The following is a 21,376-nucleotide window of genomic DNA, read 5'->3' as shown; positions in this document are numbered from 1 at the left end:
TGTTCTCTTTTTGTTTATTTGTTCTTTTTTAAGCTCTTTTCTTGTTCTTTCGTTCATTTGTTCTGTCATTTGTTTCATTCTCTTTTGTTTTTTAGTTTTCTTTTTTCTTATTATTTCATTATTTGTTTGTTCATTCTCAATTTGATTTGTTTGTTCCTGTTTGTCCGTTCAGTTGTTTCATTGTTCATTTTTCGTTCTTTTGCTTGTTCGTCTGTTTGTACATTCTCTTGTTTCTTTGTTCTTTCTTTCTTTTTCATTTGTCTATTTTTCAGTTGTCTGTCTAGTTATCAAATTTATTTGTTCGCTCTTTTGCTTTCTTTAATTTGTTTGTTCTTTTATTCATTTAATTATTTTTCATTATCTTTCTTTTGTTGTTTGTTTGTTTTTTGTGTCATTTGTTCTTTTTGTTTAGATCTTTTTTGTTCCTCTTTTTTTCATTTACACTCTTTTGTTAATTGTCTTTTTTCAAGTTTATTTGTTTTATTCATTCTTTTTTTAATTTTGTTTGTTCACATGATAGAACAGAGAGAATGAACGAAAGAACAAACAAAAATGAAAAATAACTTTTTCTCTTTTTTGTTTGTTCTTTCATTTATATGCTGTTTCTTTAATTTAGTTGTTTGTATTATTTTAGTCTTTCTATCTGTCTTTCTTACTTTTTTGTCTGCCTCTTTCTTTTTTTTCTTCTGTCTGTCTGTCTGTCTTTTTTCTGTCTTTCCGTCTGTCTATCTCTTTTTTCTGTCTCTGTCTTTTTTCTTCTGTATTTCTGTCTGTCTGTTTTTATTTCTTTTTGTTGTCTTTCTTTTTGTCGTCTGTCTATCTATCTTTCTTTCTTTCTTTCTTTTCTTTCTTTGTCTTTTTGTCTTTCTGTCTGTCCTTTCTTTCTTTCTTTCTGTCTTTCTGTCTGTCCTTTCTTTCTTTCTTTCTTTCTTTCTTTCTTTCTTTCTTTCTTTCTTTCTTTCTTTCTTTCTTTCTTTCTTTCTTTCTTTCTTTCTTTCTTTCTTTCTTTCTTTCTTTCTTTCTTTCTTTCTTTCTTTCTTTCTTTCTTTCTTTCTTTCTTTCTTTCTTTCTTTCTTTCTTTCTTTCTTTCAGACTCTGAGATCCTCTATCCCTGTCCTTCCATTAAGACTGAATCCACCATGTCTTTGTGAGTTTGTGGTCTAATCAGCTGGAATGGATCCCGTAGTTTTTACCTCAGGGAGAAAAGGTCAAGATGGATGAGGCTGGAAATTTCTCGCATAACATTGTCTTCACTCTCCAACCCCTGCACCGACACTTGTATATGTTAATCCCAGAGAAGGTTACAATAAAACCTTTTTACAACTACATTTCACCAGTTAATTCACTGGTCAATTTAACTTTGAATGGTTAGAGATTGATCTCCTGTTCTTCAGTCCTACCGTTTGGAGCAGATCTCATCAGATAGACTCTAAGGAATATTTAAACTATAAATTTTAGCAGAGAAAATACTGTTTCACCTTTGCAAAAGAAAACTTCAGCAAGGACGCATTAAATTGATCAAAACTTTACAGTAATACAAAATATTTTGAATGTATGTTGTTCTTTTGAACTTCTGCCCATTAGAAAGATTCTTGAAACAAATGCATAACTGTTTCCAAAAAAAAATTAAGCAGCACAACTGTTTTAAACATTGATAATAATAAGAAATGTTTCTTGAGCAGCAAATTATGACGATTTCTGAAGGATCATGTGACACTGAAGTAATGATGCTGTATATTCAACTTTGATTCACTGGAATAAATTACATTTTAAAACCTTTTTTTTTTTTTGAGTAATTTTTCACAACATTACTATTTTTACTGTAAATATTACATATTACATAAATAATAGTCTTGATGGTCTTTCAAAAACCTCTTTTTGTTGACAGGTGCTGACTGTGATGTGGACGCTGGCGCCCGGTTCATCGCCGCCATGTTCGTGTCTCTCAACGCCACACCCAGCAAATTGATCTACCACCACTTCACCACAGCCACCGACACCTCCAACGTGCAGGTCGTCTTCCAAGTCGTCATGGACACCATCATCAAGGAGAACCTGGAGGCCGTGTCTCTGCTCTGAGTGCACAACCATTCCCCTTTAAAAACTCAATAAAGACGCTGATGGTATTTATTATATATGATGCTCTGATATTAATCAGAATGGAGCGACTGCACACTTTTCATGAAGCAATAACCGAAATATATGCCAGTTTATGCTCCCCTTTCTTAAACGCCAACTAACAAAATGACTAAGTATTTAATAACTGTCCTCAAAATGCAATAATAAACCAATCTGAATCACATATTACGCTGTGGAAGTGTATAATATGGCTTTAAAGAGTAAATTGTACTCTCCTGAGGAAGTCGACTTGCTTGTCCATGCATCCCATAATTTTCCACCTGACATCCCCCGATTCCTGAGTGTGTTACCATGGTTAATCATCACTTCTGAAATAACCTTTTCTCCTTCTGTAAATCTTTGTTCAACATGGTCCGTTCAGGGATCGAACACTCTCTCAGTCCATAAAGGTTTTTTTGTTTTTTTTGCATTATGAATCATATTTTGCTTTTGACTCATTTGTGATTCAAGGCATTGCAGCACTTTTATAGTTGTCAGAGGATTTATTCAATCTGAAATGGTTTTGATACACCAACGTGAGCCACACATCTATATGAAGCATAATCATATTTGTAGCTTTTGTATTGTAAATACATTTCAAATCATGTTACTTTACCAATTTTTTCCCAATTATTCATTGATGTATTTTTGCTATTTAAATGCCATATTTTGCTTTTCAAAAGCATTTGAGTCACTTTTGTAAGTGCAAAAAAGCCACTGTGAATAGAAACGTAATTAAAAACTAACATAAATGTATTTGATATTGTTTCGTGCTGATTTCCCACATACAATGAATGGCGTGAAACAAGTATGTTTCTCAACACAAACATACACACAATGAACAGTATATCTTTCAAGTTTAATAAAATAAAGAAAACATCTTTGAAGGTTTTTGCTCTTAACAGTGAATTATTTTTATGAACATTTTAATACATCTGGAAGTTGGTACAGGAGACTGGTGGGAGCGAGGGAGGACAGATCGAACAGAAAACACCTCTTTGTTTTGTCTGTGGATTATGTATTTTTATTCATTTATAAATTTTAACCAGCGAACTTCACATTGTGTGAACCAGGGGTGCTCAAAACTGCTCTCCGAGATCTATTTTCCTGCAAAAATACAACTGAAACTAAGTGTTCACACTGAAAGTGACTGCGCATTCGCTATATACTAAACCACACTGTAAAAAAATATTTCTGTGATTATCACGACTTAAAATTCATCATTAGAATAAGAAATGTGTTGTTTCAACTTAAATATCAATGATGTGTTGTTTCAACTTAAATATCCAACTTAACTGAACTTCATATTTTAAGTCAAGCACAAACATACTTAAAGTTATCTAAAATTTTAAGTTGTTATAACTGATTACAGCAACAACAACAAAAATGACAGTGCAACATCTATTTTTATGGTACATTTTAATGTCTTGATGCATGATTTCATTTAAACAATTTTTATATAAATTGTGTCGCTAAACATCCACCTTATTTTTAACGAATGTTGCGAGACCTCCGGTGTCATCTGCTTCCAGTTATTTTAGCTTTACAAAACAGATTATGCTGCTTAAAATTCAAACTGGTATTTCTTTTCTATTATTTTAACATATTGTCGTTCTTATAAATGCACAGTTTTGTAGCGAACATAGTTTTGTCGTTCACCTCATTTTTGAACTATAGCGGCTAGGCAATCGGAAGTCCCGCACGTTCACAGAAAATAACATAATATAAGCCATAGTTTAAGAAATGTACCATTGCTACAAGAACTAAACATCACAGGAAAGCAGATCTTCGGGAGCAGCGCCGAACATCCCTGGTGTAAATCAAGTAAACATTCAAGTCAACAGCGCGCTTCACTGCCTTGGCTGTAAATATACTCCTGAAATGAAGAGACTTTGGGTCGGGGAAGGAGAGAGAGAGAGAGAAAGAGAGAGAGAGAGAGATGGGTTCCGCTCAGGAGGTGAAGCAGTCCAGCGAATCGAGCGAGAGAAACACATCTGCTTTGCACCGAAACGTGCTCGAACCGTCCTGAACCAGCTCACAGCTCTGTAGGTTTGGAGAAATGTCCTTTACGCAGATGGCCTGAGGGGAACAGAACGGCACAGCAAACCTTAATGAAAGTTGCTTGCGATTCTGTCTGAATGAACGCTCTTCTTAAATACATGCTTTTTAAAATAAAGAAAACGGACAAATCAGATATCAAATATGATTCTGTCTGCATTAAATCTGACTCATAAAAAGTATATATATATATATATATATCCTCAATTGATTTCAAAGAATGTACAGTAAGTAACAAATCACATTTTTTTTAACGTTTTAACAATCTTTTCATCATACAAATAAACGTTACATTAATAATATCTAATGTACATTCAAATGTTCTGAATATATGCACATGAACTAATGATTGGTTATGCTTTTTAATTTATCACTTTAGCAATTAGTTTTGCAAATATATTCGAGAAAATCATGAAAGAGTTTAATGTAAGTTCATATATAAATATACATACATACATAATTGAATGCAAATTAACTACATTTTATTAATTTATTAGGCTTATTTAAAGTATAAATTGTTTTATAAAATAACGGTTTAATATATATATATATATATATATATATATATATATCACTAAATAACATTTTAACAAATGTTAAAACATTATTTTATAAATATTTGTGTATATGTAATAGGATATTGTTTTATTTTACTATGTAATAGACTATATATAATATAATAAAACGTGTTTTTCATCAAATAGTTTACCATGTTTTTGAGGACTGGCGTTTGTCTGCTGCTGAGGTCGGGTATCGCGTTGTTGGAGACCCCGGGTGTCTCGCCGCTGTCCAGCGCGGATTCACTCTCAGATCTGCGCACATACGGCGACCTCCGGATCCCGGACAGCAAACCCGAGGCTCTCCCAACGGAATAGTAGCTCGGCCCGGTGGACTGCTTGTACCAGGCGTCTGTAGGATGGCTGGAGATGAGGATGGAAACAGCCACGAACACCAACACAGATCTGACGGACTTCTCCATTGTTGCGCAGTTGACCCAAACTTGTGTTTTGATCTATGATGCCTCGTAGCTTTTGGATTGATGTTCTCCACATCTGGAGTTTATATATACCCCTCGGAGTCGTGATCTCGTTCGTCATTCCCCACTAGATGATTCATATTTTCGGCCAATAGGATTGATTTGCGCGTCTTTGAACGTTTGGAGACGGCTGGGGAGCCTTTAACGTCAGGTAGAAGTGATGTATGACGGGATTATATTGTTTCTCTGTCACTGAGCGTGTCTATATTGATCAATAAACGTCTTTCTGGCGTCACAGCACAAATTAAAAAAGACAAAAATCCCATGCGTAAAGACGCACACAAGCATTAACCAAAGAATAACGGTATCCAAAAAGGTTTACTTGATATAAAATAGAAGAGATTTTAATGGAATATAATACAATAAATACAGTAATGAATAATTGATTAAATGAATTCTGGGTAACACTTTATTTTGAGGTGACAGTTACACTTTACTACATGTACTTACTATGGTAATAACAGTAAATTATGCATAATTACAAGTAACCAACCCTAACCATAACTCTACAGTAAGTACATGTAGTTAATATTACTTAGTACTTATTTGAGTAAGAACAGTGTAACTACGTCATCTTAAAAAGTCTAATGAATTATTTTAATATTGACTTATTGATTTCTCTGTAATTACACTTTTGGATAAACTGTTTAACAGTGTTGTCAGATTTATAAATAATTAAATGGAGAGAGCCCTTTCAATATTGTATCTCAAACAGCTACAACAAGCTTAAAATTTTAATTTATTAAAAATTATATTCAAAAATAATTTTGAAATGTTCATTTGGCATCTAAGGTGACATATAAACAATAAGCCCAAAAGTATACATATATAACAGTAACAATGTACCATTGCTACAAGAACTAAACATCGCAGGAAAGCAGATCTTCGGTGAACATCCCTGGTGTAAATCAAGTAAACATTCAAAGTCAACAGTATACTTATCAATATTGTTATTTAAATGATTATTATTCAAATTATTAATATGTGATAATATTTTTAATAATAATACAAAATATTATAAAAATAATTTTGAAAGTTTTTTTCCCTTAGGTATCTGAGATAACATTTAAACAAAAAGCCAAAATGTAAATAATAATAATGAATTATAATAATTATTATTATTAAAATATGATCATTATTATTACAATTATAATAATATTTTTAGTTATAATAAATATAATCATAATAATAATTAAAAGTTAAATTAAATTGATTGACATCTGTGCCTGCCTAAAAGTAAACTAGTAAGGCAATAGACATTTTAGTAAGGCAGTCTTATAACCTTTTTACAATCTATGGTAATGATATTTAAAATATATATATATATATATATATATATATATATATATATATATATATATATATATATATATCATATTGACATTTTTTTTACTCAAAATGTTTATTAACATTTTCAATATAAAAGCTACAAATATATTCTCAAATTAAACCATTTAAACAGTGATTCTGAACCATAAAAGGATGAAAGTCTTTTCTTTCATTTCAGGCACTCATAGTCCGTTGTACGAGGGTCTGCACTGCGGTTCCAGCTTAGTCTCGAGAACCGCATCCGGCTCGCAGACCCATGGATCCTCCGTCCTCCACTGCCACTTCAGCAGCTGCTCCCTCAGGCTCTCCAGAACCGCGGCGTGCGCTGGATCGCCAGCCAGATTCCGCCTCTCCGTCGGATCCGACTGGATGTCGAACAGCTCCCACCTCTCCCGGTAGTAATACTCCTTTAGAGTCTTGAACCAGCCTGTGGGCCGGCCCGACCGGGTCCGGTTTAACAGATCCTGGAAGGTTGGGGACACGTAGAAGTCCTGGTCTATAGGAAATGGCATGCGGTAGTGAAGATTGTGCAGGAGCCGGTAGGGGCCCTGGTGGATGGAGCGCATCGGGTAATACATAGTGACCTCGTGGAGACTCTGGCTGGCGTAGACGGTGACCCAGGACGGTTCTGAGCTAAGGGCCGGGAGGAGAGACCGACCCGTCAACTCAACCGGACGTCCACCTGAGAGACTGTACGACGGATACGGCAAAGAGAACCAGTCCAGTATGGTGGGAGTGATATCTGGGGGGGGGTGTCATTACATTGTCATTCAAATAGTCGGTAAATAGAAAGATATGACCGTAAAACACAGAATCAAGTGCATTAAAAAACAGAAAATGTTACATTAATCTGTCAGTATATAGAAATATATGAGTTTAAACACTGAATCAAGTGCAAAAATGTGCAATAGTGAGGGACGCCCTTTTTTTATATCGTACAAACAACCTGCGATTCGTACAAATAGAAAATCTTGTTATCTTGGCAATAATCTGTCAGTAAATAGAAATATCTGACTTTAAACACCGAATCAAGTGCAAAAAGGTGCAATAGTGGGAAAACCATTTTTTAATATCGTACAAACAAATAGTGAATCGTACAAATAGAAAATGTTGTAAAATTGGCAATAATCTGTCAGTAAATAGAAAAATATGACTTAATACACTGAATCAAGAGCAAAAAGGCGCAATAGTGAGGGACGGCATTTTTAAATATCGTACAAACAACTTGGATTCATAAAAGTAGAAATCGCCATACACACACACTATATTGTTTTTCAAAATCTGTACGAAAAACTTGCTATTCGTAAATAAATAAATGGTCGTTAATGATACGGCACATTGGTAACACTGTCATTCGTTAGAGAGGTAGTTGTACTATTATCTGAACTCAAAACAGAAACAAACAAACAAAGGAATGTTGCTTTTCATAACTTTTCGTGAAAGCTGTGTTACACTCATCCAGACTTGTAATTCGAGAGAAAGACAATTGGCTTAAAACACCTAAATGGTGCAGTAGTAAGACTAGGGTTTCAGAGTCCTACAAACTATTTGTATGAGGTTCTTTTTTCAGTGTAGTTCAAATCATTTGCCAAACAAATAATCATCGTACAGATGTACTGTATGCTGATACAAATGTGTCATTCAGTAGAGTTGTTCTATTATCTGGCCTCAAAAACAGGAACAAGTGCATGTGTGTTAGTGTGGTATTAAAACTAGGTGTGCAGCACCACCTAGTGGTTAAAGCAGTTACAGCACATCTTCAGACCACGAAGGACTTTGTTCTGTGTACATTCGTTTATTTACACGTGTGGAGAATAATCAAACAGTGATGGGCTCTTACCCAGCAGACTGACGTAGGCCTGGCTGATCTGTCCCCAGCGCTGCCGGTGTTCAGGTGAGGAGACCAGCATGGGTTCCTTCACACCGGAGCCGTACAGGTTAGTGCGTCCGTTGGGAAACGGAATCCCATTATCCGAGCTGTAGATCACCAGAGTGTCATTTTCAAATCCCGCATCCCGTAGTTCTTGAAGAACCAAACCAATACCTTCGGGAAAAAAACAACAGAAATGTATGAAAATCTACACAAGCTAATATTTTCATATTAGTGTGAATGACGTAAAATATTAACCTTGATCCAGCCGGCTCACCGTTGTGTACTGGGCCGCTATATCCGCCCTTGCCGCAGGAGTGTCCGGAATAAAGTACGGAACCTAGTTGGATATTACGAGACTGATGGTTGGGAACTTCAACTAATGATTTTTGACATTTTTCTTTATTTGTAAGGCTCACCTTAACCTGGTCTGGAGAGTAATACTTCGGCCGCCAATCCGGAATATATCCCATTCTGCTCTCTCCATTCCCAAACTTTTCACAGAACACTCCATACTGAGGCTGGGAATGGCCACAGCGGTGAGGATCATGGAACGCCACGTAGAGGAAGAACGGCCGTTCCTCTTCCGTCCCACTTCTCTCCGCCTTCTGGCTCTGGAAGAACTTCCGAACAAGGAGCTTGATCTTGGTGATATTCCGACCTACCTGCAGCACGGAATTGGTCTCTTCTGTGTAGGCGAAATCGAACGGGTATACAGGGCCCGGACCTACATGTTTTTTCCCGATGATTCCTTTATCAAAGAAATCATGAATTTAAAAAAATTCCACAATTTTCCAAGATTCACATAAGATTATTTGCTTAATGTGTTGGCTTTTTGCATCCATTAAGCAAACGTTTTCCTACGATCGTCACATATTCATTCAAACCGTTTTTTCACAATTCCTTTCCAAAGAAGTCAATCACGAATTTGTAAAATTCCAAATTTTTCCAAGATTCACTTGTTTTAAATGACCTTCATGCTTTTTTCTAATAGGCATTTTTTCATACAAATTCATATTAAATCACCACTTCGTAACATAGTAACGTTTTCCTGTGAGATCTGGTTGCTCGACTCTGTTTCCATTACCCTTCAAATTGTGCAAACTGAAATTGCGAATTGAAAATACGCCCAATGGAAACACGTCAATTTTGCAAAAACTCCCATAAATCGCGAACAAGTTTTTTCGCTCACATGAGGTGGTTTTTCAGGCAATTTGAAAAAGGAATTATTTGTAAAACTGCACTGGAATTTTTTTGTTTTTTTACATTTACAGGCTTTCCTTACCATCAATGTTCTTGGATAACACTCCTACGTCTCCTTCGATTAAAAATAATGGCTAGTGCTGTGGCTGCGATATACATAAACCTACCAACATCATTTGCCATGATTATTGAATGACTTATCACGAGAGAAAAAAAATTACATTTTAGTCGCATAACATTGGTTAATGTAAACGCAGTCATTTTACAATCGTTTTTTATCAACATTTAGCAAATATTGCAAATGTTTTGAGCAAATCTGTAATGGAAATCAGGCTAATGTGTCGTTTGGTAGAAAGATAGTTGTACTAATAGCCAGACTCAAAACAGAACAAGCACAAAAAGTTTGTGTTTAAATTTTGTACAGAAAATATCTCTTAGTAGAAAATTTAAATTATCATACATACATGCTATCTTTGTAATCAGTCATTCATTATAAAGATAACTGTAATATTATCAGGACTCAAAACACAGAAACTAGCACAAAAAGGGGCAGTACTGAGCGTACAAAAAACATTGTAGAAAAATAAATTTTAACAAAAAAAGATTTTTATACTGATTCAAATTTGTAACTCATGGAGAAAGATAGTTTTCATATATCATCTGGCCTAAAATACAAAAATGAGCCGCAAAAGTGTATGAGCGAGATTTTGTTTCAGAGTCGTACGAATCTGTCATTCAGTCAGGAGTTTTATTATCTGGGCTCAAACACAGACACAAGTGCATGAAGGTGCAGTGTTGTGATAAAAAAGTGTTTTTCTGATTTATTTTCATGGATCTTCATCATACCTGTGTGGATGTTGGCTTGATTCAGGAGGAGAGGAAGACTGCGCACTCCATCAAATGAGTTAAAGTGATGAACTCCCTGATGCAGGCCGTACATCCCGTTCTGGTGCTGTTGATCAGGGAAAAAGAAGTTCAAGGCAAGTTTATCCATTAGTTTGGGCTAAAAAAAAGAGACTTTTACATGCTGGTTACCTGTGGTAGTCCAGTCAGGATGGTGGAACGGCTTGGTGAGCAGCTGCTGACGGAGGTGAAGGCGTTCTTGAAGATCACGCTGCGCTCAGAAAGAGCCCGAAGATGAGGTGTCTGGACCACAGTGTTGTTGTAGACATCCGTCTCGAACCCACCATCATCAGCTGCCAAAACATGCCAAATTTACACTGCAAAGGTGGCACAGAGGCGCTTCTGAGCTGCCATTTAAGTGTCTTTTTACAGACTGTTTAATGCTGACCAGAGGTGGCATAAACGCATTTACACAGCTAATATAATTGCATATTGTGATGCTAGTGGCTGAGGTGCGTCTGAGCTTCCATAATTTAGTCTGGCTTTTATGCTGCATTGGCTCTTTACTCTGAATTTTAAGCAGGAACAGAGCAGCCTGTGTAAAGTCGCCTATTGACGCATTAACACATCGTTAATCCAACACAACAACAAATCAAAAATAAAAATATAGAAATATTGTCAAATCAGGATTTACAAATAAACATAATTGTGTTTTTCTACACACCAATGATGAGAAGCACATTTCTTCTTCTGCAATCTCCTACATCACAACAAACCAGGAAATACAACAGAGTCCACAGGAGCAAAAACAACATGTTAGAGTCATTTGCCTCGCACACCTACTGTAATGTTAGTAAAGCAAACGGAAAAGTGTTTAAAACTTTTGTTTAAACTCAGCGAGACAAACTTCCGCCATTCATGTGATTCCATCACATGACCACGATCAGCTGACGCAAAGCTTCAGCCAATCGTTTCGCGCGTCGCCGCTGATGTCACAAAGTGCTGTTTTTTAGTCTGTCAAAAAAACCGCGATACACGTCAAAGTCGCTTTGATTTCAACGAGTATCTTTATTTTTTTGATGTATATAATGAAATTACGTCCGTGGAATGTTTCCACTCCGATGAAGTACGAGGCTCGAAGTCATTTCTGAGGTTTGATCTTAAACTTGAATTTGCATTGTGGCTCTGATGTCTGATCATTGATCTCATCTAGTTTGGTTTGTAAATACGATTTCCAAACAGTTTTCAAACGATATTATATTATTATTATTTATTTTGTATGTGTTTTTTCCAGATACTTATTCTTCGATTCACTCTGTGGTTTAATAAAGTACACTGGATTAAAATATCATATGATGAAATGACTCGTGTCAAAATTCTGCAGTAATCAGTTTTTAAGGCTAGGCTATTTTTAGTAACAACATTTCGTTTTTGTTTTTTAAATTTTGTTACTGTAATGTTTCTCGGCAAGGTAATGCAAAAAACAAACAAAACAAACTGTAATGATGTATTACTTTAAATCATTTGAATAATTCTTTAAGTGTATTTTTGACCATTAGGATTTTTTTGTACCGTAATGCAGAATACATATAATGACATATTAATTTTTAATATAGTTATACATGAAGTTAGCAATTTTACTATTTTTCTAAAGGGTATGTATATATGCATTTCTTTACTGCTATGCAAAACATTAATACAACAAACATTGATGTATTATTTTACTTGTAATATGGAGTTAGTACTTTTTAAAGAATATTTGCTTTTTGAGATTATTTTAATAATCAAACAATTTCTCATTTCTGTGAATGTCAAAATCTCTCTCTATATATAATTAGCTCAATTTGAATATTTTTAGAGATTAAATTTCTAAATATATTAAAATACTTTCACAATGAAAAACGGTAACACGTGTAACAAAATGTTAACAAATGAGACCTTATTGTAAAGTGTAACAAAAAAAACATGATTTGTATTAAAAATAGGCCTCACATTCTTTAAAGAGTGATTTCACAATCAGAAGTGTTGAATCTTGTTATCAAGCTTCTTATAGCTGCTGTCAGGCTGTCTTGTAGTTTGAGGTTTGCAGTTTTACGAACTAATGGTGTTCGATTGGTCACAGGTTTACTTACACAAATCACTTATGGAGAAGCAAGAGGAGTGTTTCTGGATCTCGAGGGTTTGAACACCACAAGGCCCAAGAGAGCAGGCTTGTTTGCACTCGAGATCCACCCTTCCCATTAACCCTTTGTTCCTCCACACCCTTGAATAATAAAACGTCCCGGATGAAGCAGGACAGTTCTTTGTGTTCCCCTTGACTCGTGGTGGATCTGAAGACCTGATGGAGGCTCTCACAGGAATCCGCTGGAATGCCGCCCTGCGCTCTTGCTTCCCCATCCTCTCCTGGCTGCCCAGATATAACCTCACGTGTATGAAGATGGACGTGATCGCCGGTGTGACGGTGGGGTTGACAGCGGTTCCTCAGGCGCTGGCCTATGCGGAGGTGGCCGGTTTACCTGTGCAGGTGAGAAGGTTCACGTTCTCTCACGGACTCAGTTTGGGGAAGGTTTTCTTGATACGCTGTTACTTTTTTTTTCAGTACGGTCTGTATTCTGCGTTCATGGGTTGTTTCGTCTACTGTATATTTGGCACGTCGAAAGACATCACGCTGGGCCCGACGGCCATCATGTCGCTGCTGTGTTCGGGGTATATCGGTGGAGATCCTGTGTTCGCTGTGGTGCTCACCTTGTTGTGCGGCGTCATCCAGGCAGGAATGGCTCTACTGAGGCTGGGTAAGATGGAAAATGGGGTTAATGTTTACATTTAAGCCATATTTTCGCTCTATGTTGGTGTGATTCATGGTCAAATCTAAGTTAGACAGTCACGTGTTACTTTAAGCATGACTAAAGTAGCAGACTCAGCTGTCTGTAAATCAGTACCATCTTGAAAACAGGAAGTTGGTGGTTTATTTCACTCTCACAGAACTATCAGATTGTATTACTTCCTGTGCAACTTCCTGTTCATGCCTTTAAGCTGCACACCAAAATATAGCAACAGGTTTTTAAGAACGTGGTAGCTGAGGTTGTGGAAGTGGCTGAATTACATAACTAATAGATGAAGCTGATAAATATTTACCGCAGAAGAAACTCAACAACAGAAATATATGTTGTATATTATTTATAGTTTGTATAAGCAATAAAAAAATCTAAAATTAACAATAAAAGTATTAGTAATTATTATAATGATATTAACATTTTGAGGTCTTTACATATGCATTTTCAGTAATAATAATATTAAATGTAATTTGTATATATAAATATATTTATACATTATTAATAATATAAACAATAATTATTATTACTACTATTATTATTATTCTATAATTTATCAGCACATTTCAGCTGTGTTGTAGCTTTATAATTAAATGAAAATAAATGAATAAAAATGTAAAAAGTTAAATATAAAAGAGTTGGATATTTGTGATATATATATATATATATATATATATATATATAGTAATAAAATTATATATATATATATAATTTTAATATTATCCTGTTATAGTTTTTCTATAATTATTATTATAACATTTTGGGAAATGTTTTTTAAATTATTTATGTGTGTTGTAGCTTTAAATAAAAATGAATTAATAAATAATTAAATTAATATTCTATCCCAAAAAACTAAATTTAATATTTGTGATTTCAGAGATCATATATTAAATAGTATTGTCTATTAATTATTTGTAAATAATAATTAACATAATACACATTTTAACAACTTTTATAATTGTTTCATAGCTTTATAATTAAATGTAAATTAATTAATTAATAAAAAATAATTAAAAAACTTCAAAAGTTTTTTAATGTGTTTTATTACAGTCAGTCACCTGATCTGCTGTTGATTTCTTCTTCATTAGGCTTCCTCTTGGACTTCATCTCATATCCAGTAATTAAAGGCTTCACCTGTGCTGCGGCCGTCACTATCGGCTTCGGCCAGGTCAAGGTGAGAGTCTCAGATGCCTCTTTTCATTTAGTTGCATATATCTTGCATGTCCTTTTTGAAAGAGTTTTTGTGTCCTGTGCCAATCCACTCCATTTGTCCTGCAGAATATTCTGGGTCTGAAGGAGATTCCACAGCAGTTCTTCCTGCAGGTTTACTACACCTTCCACAAGATCCCTGAGGCCAGGTGAGCACACATATACTGAATGTGTTTGACCAATGAGCTATATCCATTTTCTTATCCCGGTAGTGTTAAAGTGCCACTATTATGCTGTGTTAGAGTCAAATTTTTTTTGGAGTTCTCCTACAACAGGTTTACATGCATTCAAGTAAAAAAAACAGAAAACTTAAATTTTCTCATAATACACATTGCAGCATCACCTAATTTCTCACAGCCTCTGAAACGGTTCAATAAAGGATTCAGTCTCTCTAAACCCTTTTTTTCAGAGAGGAATTGCTCTGATTGGTCAGATGGTCCAGTCTGTTATGATTTGTCTACTCTGCTCTGTTTGGTCAGATGGCCCAGTCTGTTCTCTGTCGTGATTGGTCTACTCTGCTCTGATTGGTCAGATGGCCCAGTCTGTTCTCTGTCGTGATTGGTCTACTCTGCTCTCATTGGTCAGATGGCCCAGTCTGTTCTCTGTCGTGATTGGTCTACTCTGCTCTGATTGGTCAGATGGCCCAGTCTGTTCTCTGTCGTGATTGGTCTACTCTGCTCTGATTGGTCAGATGGCCCAGTCTGTTCTCTGTCGTGATTGGTCTACTCTGCTCTCATTGGTTAGATGGCCCAGTCTATTCTCTGTCGTGATTGGTCTACTCTGCTCTGATTGGTCAGTTGGCCCAGTCTGTTCTCTGTCGTGATTGGTCTACTCTGCTCTGATTGGTTAGATGGCCCAGTCTGTTCTCTGTCGTGATTGGTGTACTCTGCTCTGATTGGTCAGATGACTCAGTCTGTTGGGACTGGTCTAATCTGCTCTGATTGGTCAGATGGTGTCAGTTTTACCTCATTAATTCGAGCTCAAGTCCTCATCATTGGGAAGTGCAGCAAAGTAGGTAAGCAACGCTGAAAAAAGCGTCTTCTGGACATGTCGACAACACAAACCAAACTCTTTCAAGTCTCAGCTACAACTAGCCTACAGTGTTTGAGGGTCAAAGTAGACATTCATGGGCAGTCAATGAAGACCATAGGCTGGTATCATGCAAATGTGTTACAAACCTATGTAGGTTAATGCAGGAAGTAAGACTGGATTGACCGTTGACTCGTTTCAGCAGTTCAGATTTGATTCTTTCTTTGACACTTTTCAGACATTTTACTTTCACAAACAACTATATTTCACACTACATGAAAGGAATTATATGTTCTAAGCTGCCTATCTAAATGATCTCTATTTTCAGAGTCGGAGATGTGATTCTGGGCCTGTGCTGTCTGTTCTTCCTGATCATGATGACACTGATGAAGAATTCTCTGGGTTCTGCTGAAGATGAGGCTCCTTCCCTTGTCCGATCAGCTCGAGGGCTGGTGTGGAGTATAGCTACTAGTGAGTGCTTAAAGTCTTTGTGAATCTATAAATGAACTGACAATTATTTAGGGACATCCTTCTTGTGTCGGCAGTCCGGAACGCTCTGGTCGTCGTAGCGGCAACAGCTGTTGCGTATTCCTCAGAGGTCACAGGACACCATTTCTTCAGTCTCACCGGGAAAACTGCCAAAGGACTCCCTCCTTTCAAAGCTCCACCCCTTTCAGAGACCATAGCCAATGGCACGGTGATTACTTTCAGTGACATCGCAAAGGTGAGATGTAGTGTAGTTTGTGATAAAAAGATTTCAGTTTTTGACCCCTATAAAAAAAAAAGTGTACCCTAAAAAAATAAAATACTGCCCAATTATATTAAGAAATACAATATTAAGATTTTGATATATAAAGATTATTCTTGTTCTCAGTAAAAAAGTTTCGAAAAGATGTAATGTAATACAATTATATTTAATTTAGATTTATAATTAAAAATATAAATTATCTTAACACATGAAATGTTATATTGTATATATAAAATATAAAATATTAAACATTAAAATTATTTAAATATTCATTAAATGTAAAATAAATCTTAAAATAATATATATACATATTCTTAATATAATATATGTTCTTCATATATTATTTTACAAATATTTTAAAGTTTTATATTGTCACATATTTAAGAAAAAAAATTCTACTAATTTAATCTGTTAATTTCAGATGTATAAACTTTTAAAATAAAATTTAAAAATATGTTTTTCTTAATATTAAAAACTAGTTCTGTCAATAAAATATTTTCTGATATTACCGGTATATTTTAAAAGCACCCTCTAGCACCCTCTTGTGGCCTCCTGGTGGACCCCAAAATATTGAATTGTCATAAAGCACTACAATACAGAATAGTTTATCATACTAGTGAAGTCTATGTGACATTTTAGAGATTTTAAGTGTAGAATCAAGTAGAATAGTGATCATTACTTACCAATCAGGTGTATTTTCTCAGGATTTAGGTGGCGGTCTGGCTGTCATTCCTTTAATGGGCGTTTTAGAGAGCATCGCTATTGCAAAGGCATTCGGTAAGAGCTTATTTTCCTTAAAATACACCTAGAAGTGTCCTTACATCTATATATATATTAACACAGACACTGTTTGGATTCTTTTCTTGATGCAGGCAGCCAGAATAACTACCGAATTGATGCCAACCAAGAGCTCTTTGCCATCGGTGAGAGTTTCTGCTCCCTTATTAGGTTTTAAAAGAGTATAAATGGGTCGTTTCTCATCACAATGATGTTCCTGCAGGTCTCACAAACATCATGGGCTCGTTTGTGTCAGCGTATCCCGTCACGGGCAGCTTTGGAAGGTCTGTCTGCATGCTAAACACTTTTTTTACACATTCTTTAGTGTGTAATGTTGCAGTTTGAGCATGAAAAACATCTGCAAAGTTACAAAGTACAAAGTCACTTCAAAGAGAGTTATTCTCTATCAGTGCGCACTGTTTTTTTTTTTTTAACTCCCTGAAACTCCTCAATTGTAGTCTTGAGAGTTTTTTTCCGGGAACGTACATGTCACAATATTCCTCGTTTACATAATTCCCGCCCAAGGCATATGCGACATAAAGGGGCGAGGCCTGAATGAGTTGAGTTAGTAGTGTGTTGAAACTCACGATTATGGTGAGGGGCGTGGCTTTTCCCAAACACACTCGAAATGTTCTTGACCAATCACAACACAGTGATACAGCCAACCAATCAGAGCACATTGAGCTTTTCGGAAGGAGGGGCTTCATAGAGACAGGGATTGCTACTGACAGGCTGGGAATACAGGTGCTGCAACAATGTTAAATATGTGAAAAAATTTAAAATTCTTTAAAGTGTCTGTTGGTTTGTTCTTCACTTTGTAAGTGTTTTATGTGGCGTTTTCTGACAGAACGGCTGTTAACTCCCAGACCGGAGTGAGAACGCCAGCTGGAGGGATTGTCACAGGTGACACTCACACTTTTGTGATCCTGTTGACATTTATACTATGTAGACCATCTGAAAGTGTGTATCTGTCCACAGGTGTTATAGTGCTGCTGTCGCTGGCGTTCCTCATGCCGCTGTTCTTCTTCATCCCTAAAGCGTCACTCGCTGCCGTCATCATCTGTGCCGTGAGTCCCATGATGGACTTCAGAGTGCCTGTCCAGCTCTGGAGAGTCAAGAGTGAGACTTTAGCATCACATTATATATAAATATCAAATGTAATATACTGTATAATATTTAAGAATGTAAAATATAAAAAATGTATATATTTAAATATATAGTATCACATTTGAATTTGCATATGGATTTATTTATTTTTTATTCTTTCTTTCATTGTTTCTCTCAGGACTTGATCTGGTGCCGTTCATGGTGACGTTTCTGGTGAGTTTCTGGGAGGTGCAGTACGGCATTGTGGGAGGTGTAGCTGTTTCTGCTCTCATGCTGTTGTACATCATGGCCCGACCTAAAGTGAAGGTGAGTTTAAAGTGTTTATTTTTTATGAAATAGCTGTATATGATATGCCATATATTTGTTTATATAATGAATATGTATATATACATATTTTCAAGATTTATATAAAGTTAATTATTTATATATTTTAAAATATATATATATATATATATATACTGTTTAAATATTAATACATATTATTTAACTGTTATTAAATACTACAATAAAATATTTATGATTTTGTAAAAAAAATTAAATGCATTTCAGTTGCTGCTAGTAGAAAAAAATTATTAATCTAGAAAGAAAAACAAATTATTTATTTCAAAATAAGTATGAACTAAAGTTTGATGTATGAAAATGTCACCTCTTGTAAAACGAGCCGCATGCAGCACTCAGAGAGTCAGGTGTTGAGGTGTGTGTTCAGGTGTCTGATCACGGTGTGGCAGTTCTAGAGTTGGACAGTGGGCTGAACTTCCCCGTGACGGAGCATCTTAGCAGACTCGTGTACACACACGCTCTTCATGGTGAGACACACACACACACACACACACACACGCTTTCATTCCCTCGGCTCATGTCCTTGAGTGCTCATGCTATGGTGTGTGTCGTCTGGCAGCGTCTCCTCCACGGTGTCTGGTTCTCGACTGCTCTCATGTCAGCTCTATAGACTTCACTGTAGTCCATGAACTCAATGAACTGCTCAAACAGTTCCAGCTGACGGGACTATCCCTGATCTTCACTGGACTAAAGGTAGAGTTTATCATCAACAGAACAAAGTAACATCTAACATCTTATTTTACTTTATATATAAATGAATATATATATATATATATATATATATATATATATATATATATATATATATATATATATATATATATATATATATTAAGAAAAAAGGTTTTTATATATTAACATCTAACTATATACAGTAGTCAACATTTGAAGTGGATCAAAACCTTTCATCAAAGTTATACATGAATTTTGAACAATACCCGTTCTTGTCTTAGGACAACTTTCATGAACTTTTTTGATCCACTTTATCCACAATATTGACTACATCAATTAATATAGATTAATTCATATAGATATTAATTATATATATTACATTTAAATGTTTCTTTCTTACCCTTTTACAAAAAGCGAATAATCATGATTATTTTTTGCATAACTTTAGTTTACGATTTTTTTTAAGTATTAAAAGTAAAATTAATATGATACATATGATAAATATATTTTATATTTCATTAAGAATTTCATAACAATTACGGAAATAAATAATTTGAGTCATTTGAAATATATTTAACATATTGCATGTATAAAAATTATTTTTAATGTAAAACTAAAAAACATTTTAGCTTATTTACAGTTTCAAAAAAGGCATTAAAATGTATTTTATAATTAAGAATATATATTATTTAAGGCATTTATAATATTTAATATTTTATTGTGTAGAGAATTTTTTTACTATTTCTTTTAAAAATACAAAAATATATTGTATTGTAATTTTATATTTAAATGTATTTATATCAAGTAGATAAAGTAATCTAAATAGGTTAGAAGCTAAATAAAATAATCAGGAATTTGGAAAAAATGCATTAAATGAAAAATAAAAATAAGTCTGATAAATATATGTTTAATGAATAATTATAATGAAGAATATAGCCTGTTTGTGTCATTTGAATGCATTTAACATTAGTATTTTATGTCTATAAATGTAACGTTTTCTTGATATCTCTCTTTTTCTCTGTGTCTCAGCCATCAGTATTAAAGGTGTTGTTGACGGCTGATCTTCCAGTTTTCAGACACACAGACAGTGTCGATGAGGCACTGCAGCTTCTGAACGGTATCATTCACTATGATCAACAATTCTAACAACCAATCACAGACCGGATCTGATCATGTATCAGCGCCTGAATACCTCAAACCTCTGATGATTGGTCATATAAAAAACTTTGCACACACTTTTGACCAATCAGCACTCAGGATGAAAGACTTTGATGAAAACTGTTGGGAGCAAAGTTAAGTAATGTTTATGTTCATGATGACCAAATTATGTTTTTGCACTCAAAATTGTGGTACAACTTTCTTTTGTAGTTGTTTTAAACTTTGAATCACATTTATAATACTATGTAATTTTATGAACATGCACTTATTCTAAACACTAAAAATAATCAAATATTCAGTGCTTATGGATAAAAAGCACCAAAAAAAAAAAGTGAGGCTACGACATTATTCATGATATGCTCTTAACGTCTCTTTCTCTGCAGTTTATAGTACTTACTGCTTATTAATAAGAATGTTTACAATGGGTTTTTAAGTTTACATTTAATTTCTTGATGAAACTGAATCTCCATTTGGACTCTACTGACCCAGATAAAACACACTAACACTGCAGAATCTCTCAAATGTCTCTTTTGATATTAAACTGACATGATCTACTCTGGCTATTCTTGAAATATGTTCATGGATTGTTTGAATTTATATATAAATGTCCAAATTATTATATTCAAATGGATGACAGATAGATAGATGACAGACAGATGGATAGATATTTAGACTATTTTAATTGTATTAAAAATATGTACGTGTAAGTGTATATATTATATAATTATAGGTTATATATATACACACACATACATACATATATTTATATACATAAGCAACAAATATATATATTTATTTTTTATATACCTATTTTTTACATTTTGTATATTTTTATATAACAATTTTTTAAATTTTGTATATATATATATTTATTTACACATAAATACATCTATTTGATACATTTTATTTTTAAAAATAATGTCAAACTATATACATTTAAAAAAATATAAAATATATTAAACTATTAACTATTATTATTAATTATACTAAAATATTTATGTGTACACACATATATATATATATATATATATATATATATAATAGCAACA

At 34.5% G+C, this 21,376-nt stretch overlaps 4 protein-coding genes and 1 long non-coding RNA gene across 5 annotated transcripts in view; 2 read left to right on the top strand and 3 right to left on the bottom strand.

Moving 5' to 3' along the window:
* Window positions 1–3,009, top strand: part of gnav1 (guanine nucleotide binding protein (G protein) alpha v1) — a 29,200-nt gene extending 26,191 nt beyond the window's left edge. The window contains exon 9 of the mRNA XM_077226122.1: window positions 1,889–3,009. Within this exon, the coding sequence (XP_077082237.1) occupies window positions 1,889–2,079 (191 nt within the window). The 3' untranslated portion in view covers window positions 2,080–3,009. The remainder of the gene's footprint in view (window positions 1–1,888) is intronic.
* npb (neuropeptide B) lies at window positions 2,959–5,220 on the bottom strand. The gene is made up of 2 exons (XM_077226126.1): window positions 4,886–5,220; window positions 2,959–4,197 (listed from the first exon to the last, which is right to left on the bottom strand). The coding sequence occupies exons 1-2, from the start codon at window positions 5,153–5,155 to the stop codon at window positions 4,069–4,071; spliced, it is 399 nt and encodes a 132-aa protein (XP_077082241.1). The 5' UTR covers window positions 5,156–5,220; the 3' UTR covers window positions 2,959–4,068.
* Window positions 5,221–6,595: 1,375 nt separating this feature from the next.
* Window positions 6,596–11,419, bottom strand: sgsh (N-sulfoglucosamine sulfohydrolase (sulfamidase)). The gene is made up of 7 exons (XM_077226095.1): window positions 11,182–11,419; window positions 10,650–10,810; window positions 10,461–10,566; window positions 8,831–9,162; window positions 8,670–8,751; window positions 8,382–8,585; window positions 6,596–7,283 (listed from the first exon to the last, which is right to left on the bottom strand). Exons 1-7 carry the CDS (start codon window positions 11,270–11,272, stop codon window positions 6,724–6,726), a joined length of 1,536 nt encoding a protein of 511 aa, XP_077082210.1. The 5' UTR covers window positions 11,273–11,419; the 3' UTR covers window positions 6,596–6,723.
* An 8-nt stretch (window positions 11,420–11,427) lies between these two features.
* Window positions 11,428–20,881, top strand: slc26a11 (solute carrier family 26 member 11). Its single transcript, XM_077226094.1, has 16 exons — window positions 11,428–11,609; window positions 12,580–12,981; window positions 13,057–13,249; window positions 14,377–14,462; window positions 14,567–14,646; window positions 15,855–15,997; window positions 16,072–16,250; window positions 16,979–17,051; window positions 17,147–17,197; window positions 17,275–17,335; window positions 17,899–17,954; window positions 18,030–18,170; window positions 18,337–18,464; window positions 18,865–18,964; window positions 19,057–19,190; window positions 20,199–20,881. Exons 2-16 carry the CDS (start codon window positions 12,799–12,801, stop codon window positions 20,313–20,315), a joined length of 1,725 nt encoding a protein of 574 aa, XP_077082209.1. The 5' UTR covers window positions 11,428–11,609; window positions 12,580–12,798; the 3' UTR covers window positions 20,316–20,881.
* LOC143735826 (uncharacterized) lies at window positions 18,069–18,919 on the bottom strand. Its single transcript, XR_013203306.1, has 3 exons — window positions 18,805–18,919; window positions 18,278–18,453; window positions 18,069–18,156 (listed from the first exon to the last, which is right to left on the bottom strand). It is a non-coding gene; the product is annotated as an uncharacterized LOC143735826 (long non-coding RNA).
* Window positions 20,882–21,376: the final 495 nt, after the last annotated feature.

This window comes from Siphateles boraxobius, unplaced genomic scaffold (genome assembly GCF_051911475.1).
Source record: "Siphateles boraxobius isolate OS27281-9 unplaced genomic scaffold, OSU_SipBor_1 13, whole genome shotgun sequence".
Classification (NCBI taxonomy): Eukaryota; Metazoa; Chordata; class Actinopteri; order Cypriniformes; family Leuciscidae; genus Siphateles; species Siphateles boraxobius.
Note: the sequence above shows the minus strand (reverse complement) of the source record. Positions and strands in the feature narration are given on the sequence as shown.

Bases quoted from the DNA above. Each gene is read 5' to 3' on its own strand.
- npb (XM_077226126.1), bottom strand. From the start codon at position 5,155: ATGGAGAAGTCCGTCAGATCTGTGTTGGTGTTCGTGGCTGTTTCCATC. The intron at 4,198-4,885 runs GTAAACTATTTG...TGTTCCCCTCAG, and splicing joins CGCCAGTCCTCAAAAACATG to GCCATCTGCGTAAAGGACAT.
- slc26a11 (XM_077226094.1), top strand. From the start codon at position 12,799: ATGGAGGCTCTCACAGGAATCCGCTGGAATGCCGCCCTGCGCTCTTGC. The intron at 12,982-13,056 runs GTGAGAAGGTTC...TTTTTTTTTCAG, and splicing joins TGGCCGGTTTACCTGTGCAG to TACGGTCTGTATTCTGCGTT. The intron at 17,336-17,898 runs GTCTGTCTGCAT...GTTTTCTGACAG, and splicing joins GTCACGGGCAGCTTTGGAAG to AACGGCTGTTAACTCCCAGA.
- sgsh (XM_077226095.1), bottom strand. From the start codon at position 11,272: ATGTTGTTTTTGCTCCTGTGGACTCTGTTGTATTTCCTGGTTTGTTGT. The intron at 8,752-8,830 runs GTGAGCCTTACA...ATATCCAACTAG, and splicing joins ACTCTCCAGACCAGGTTAAG to GTTCCGTACTTTATTCCGGA. The intron at 8,586-8,669 runs GTTAATATTTTA...TTTTTCCCGAAG, and splicing joins GGTGAGCCGGCTGGATCAAG to GTATTGGTTTGGTTCTTCAA.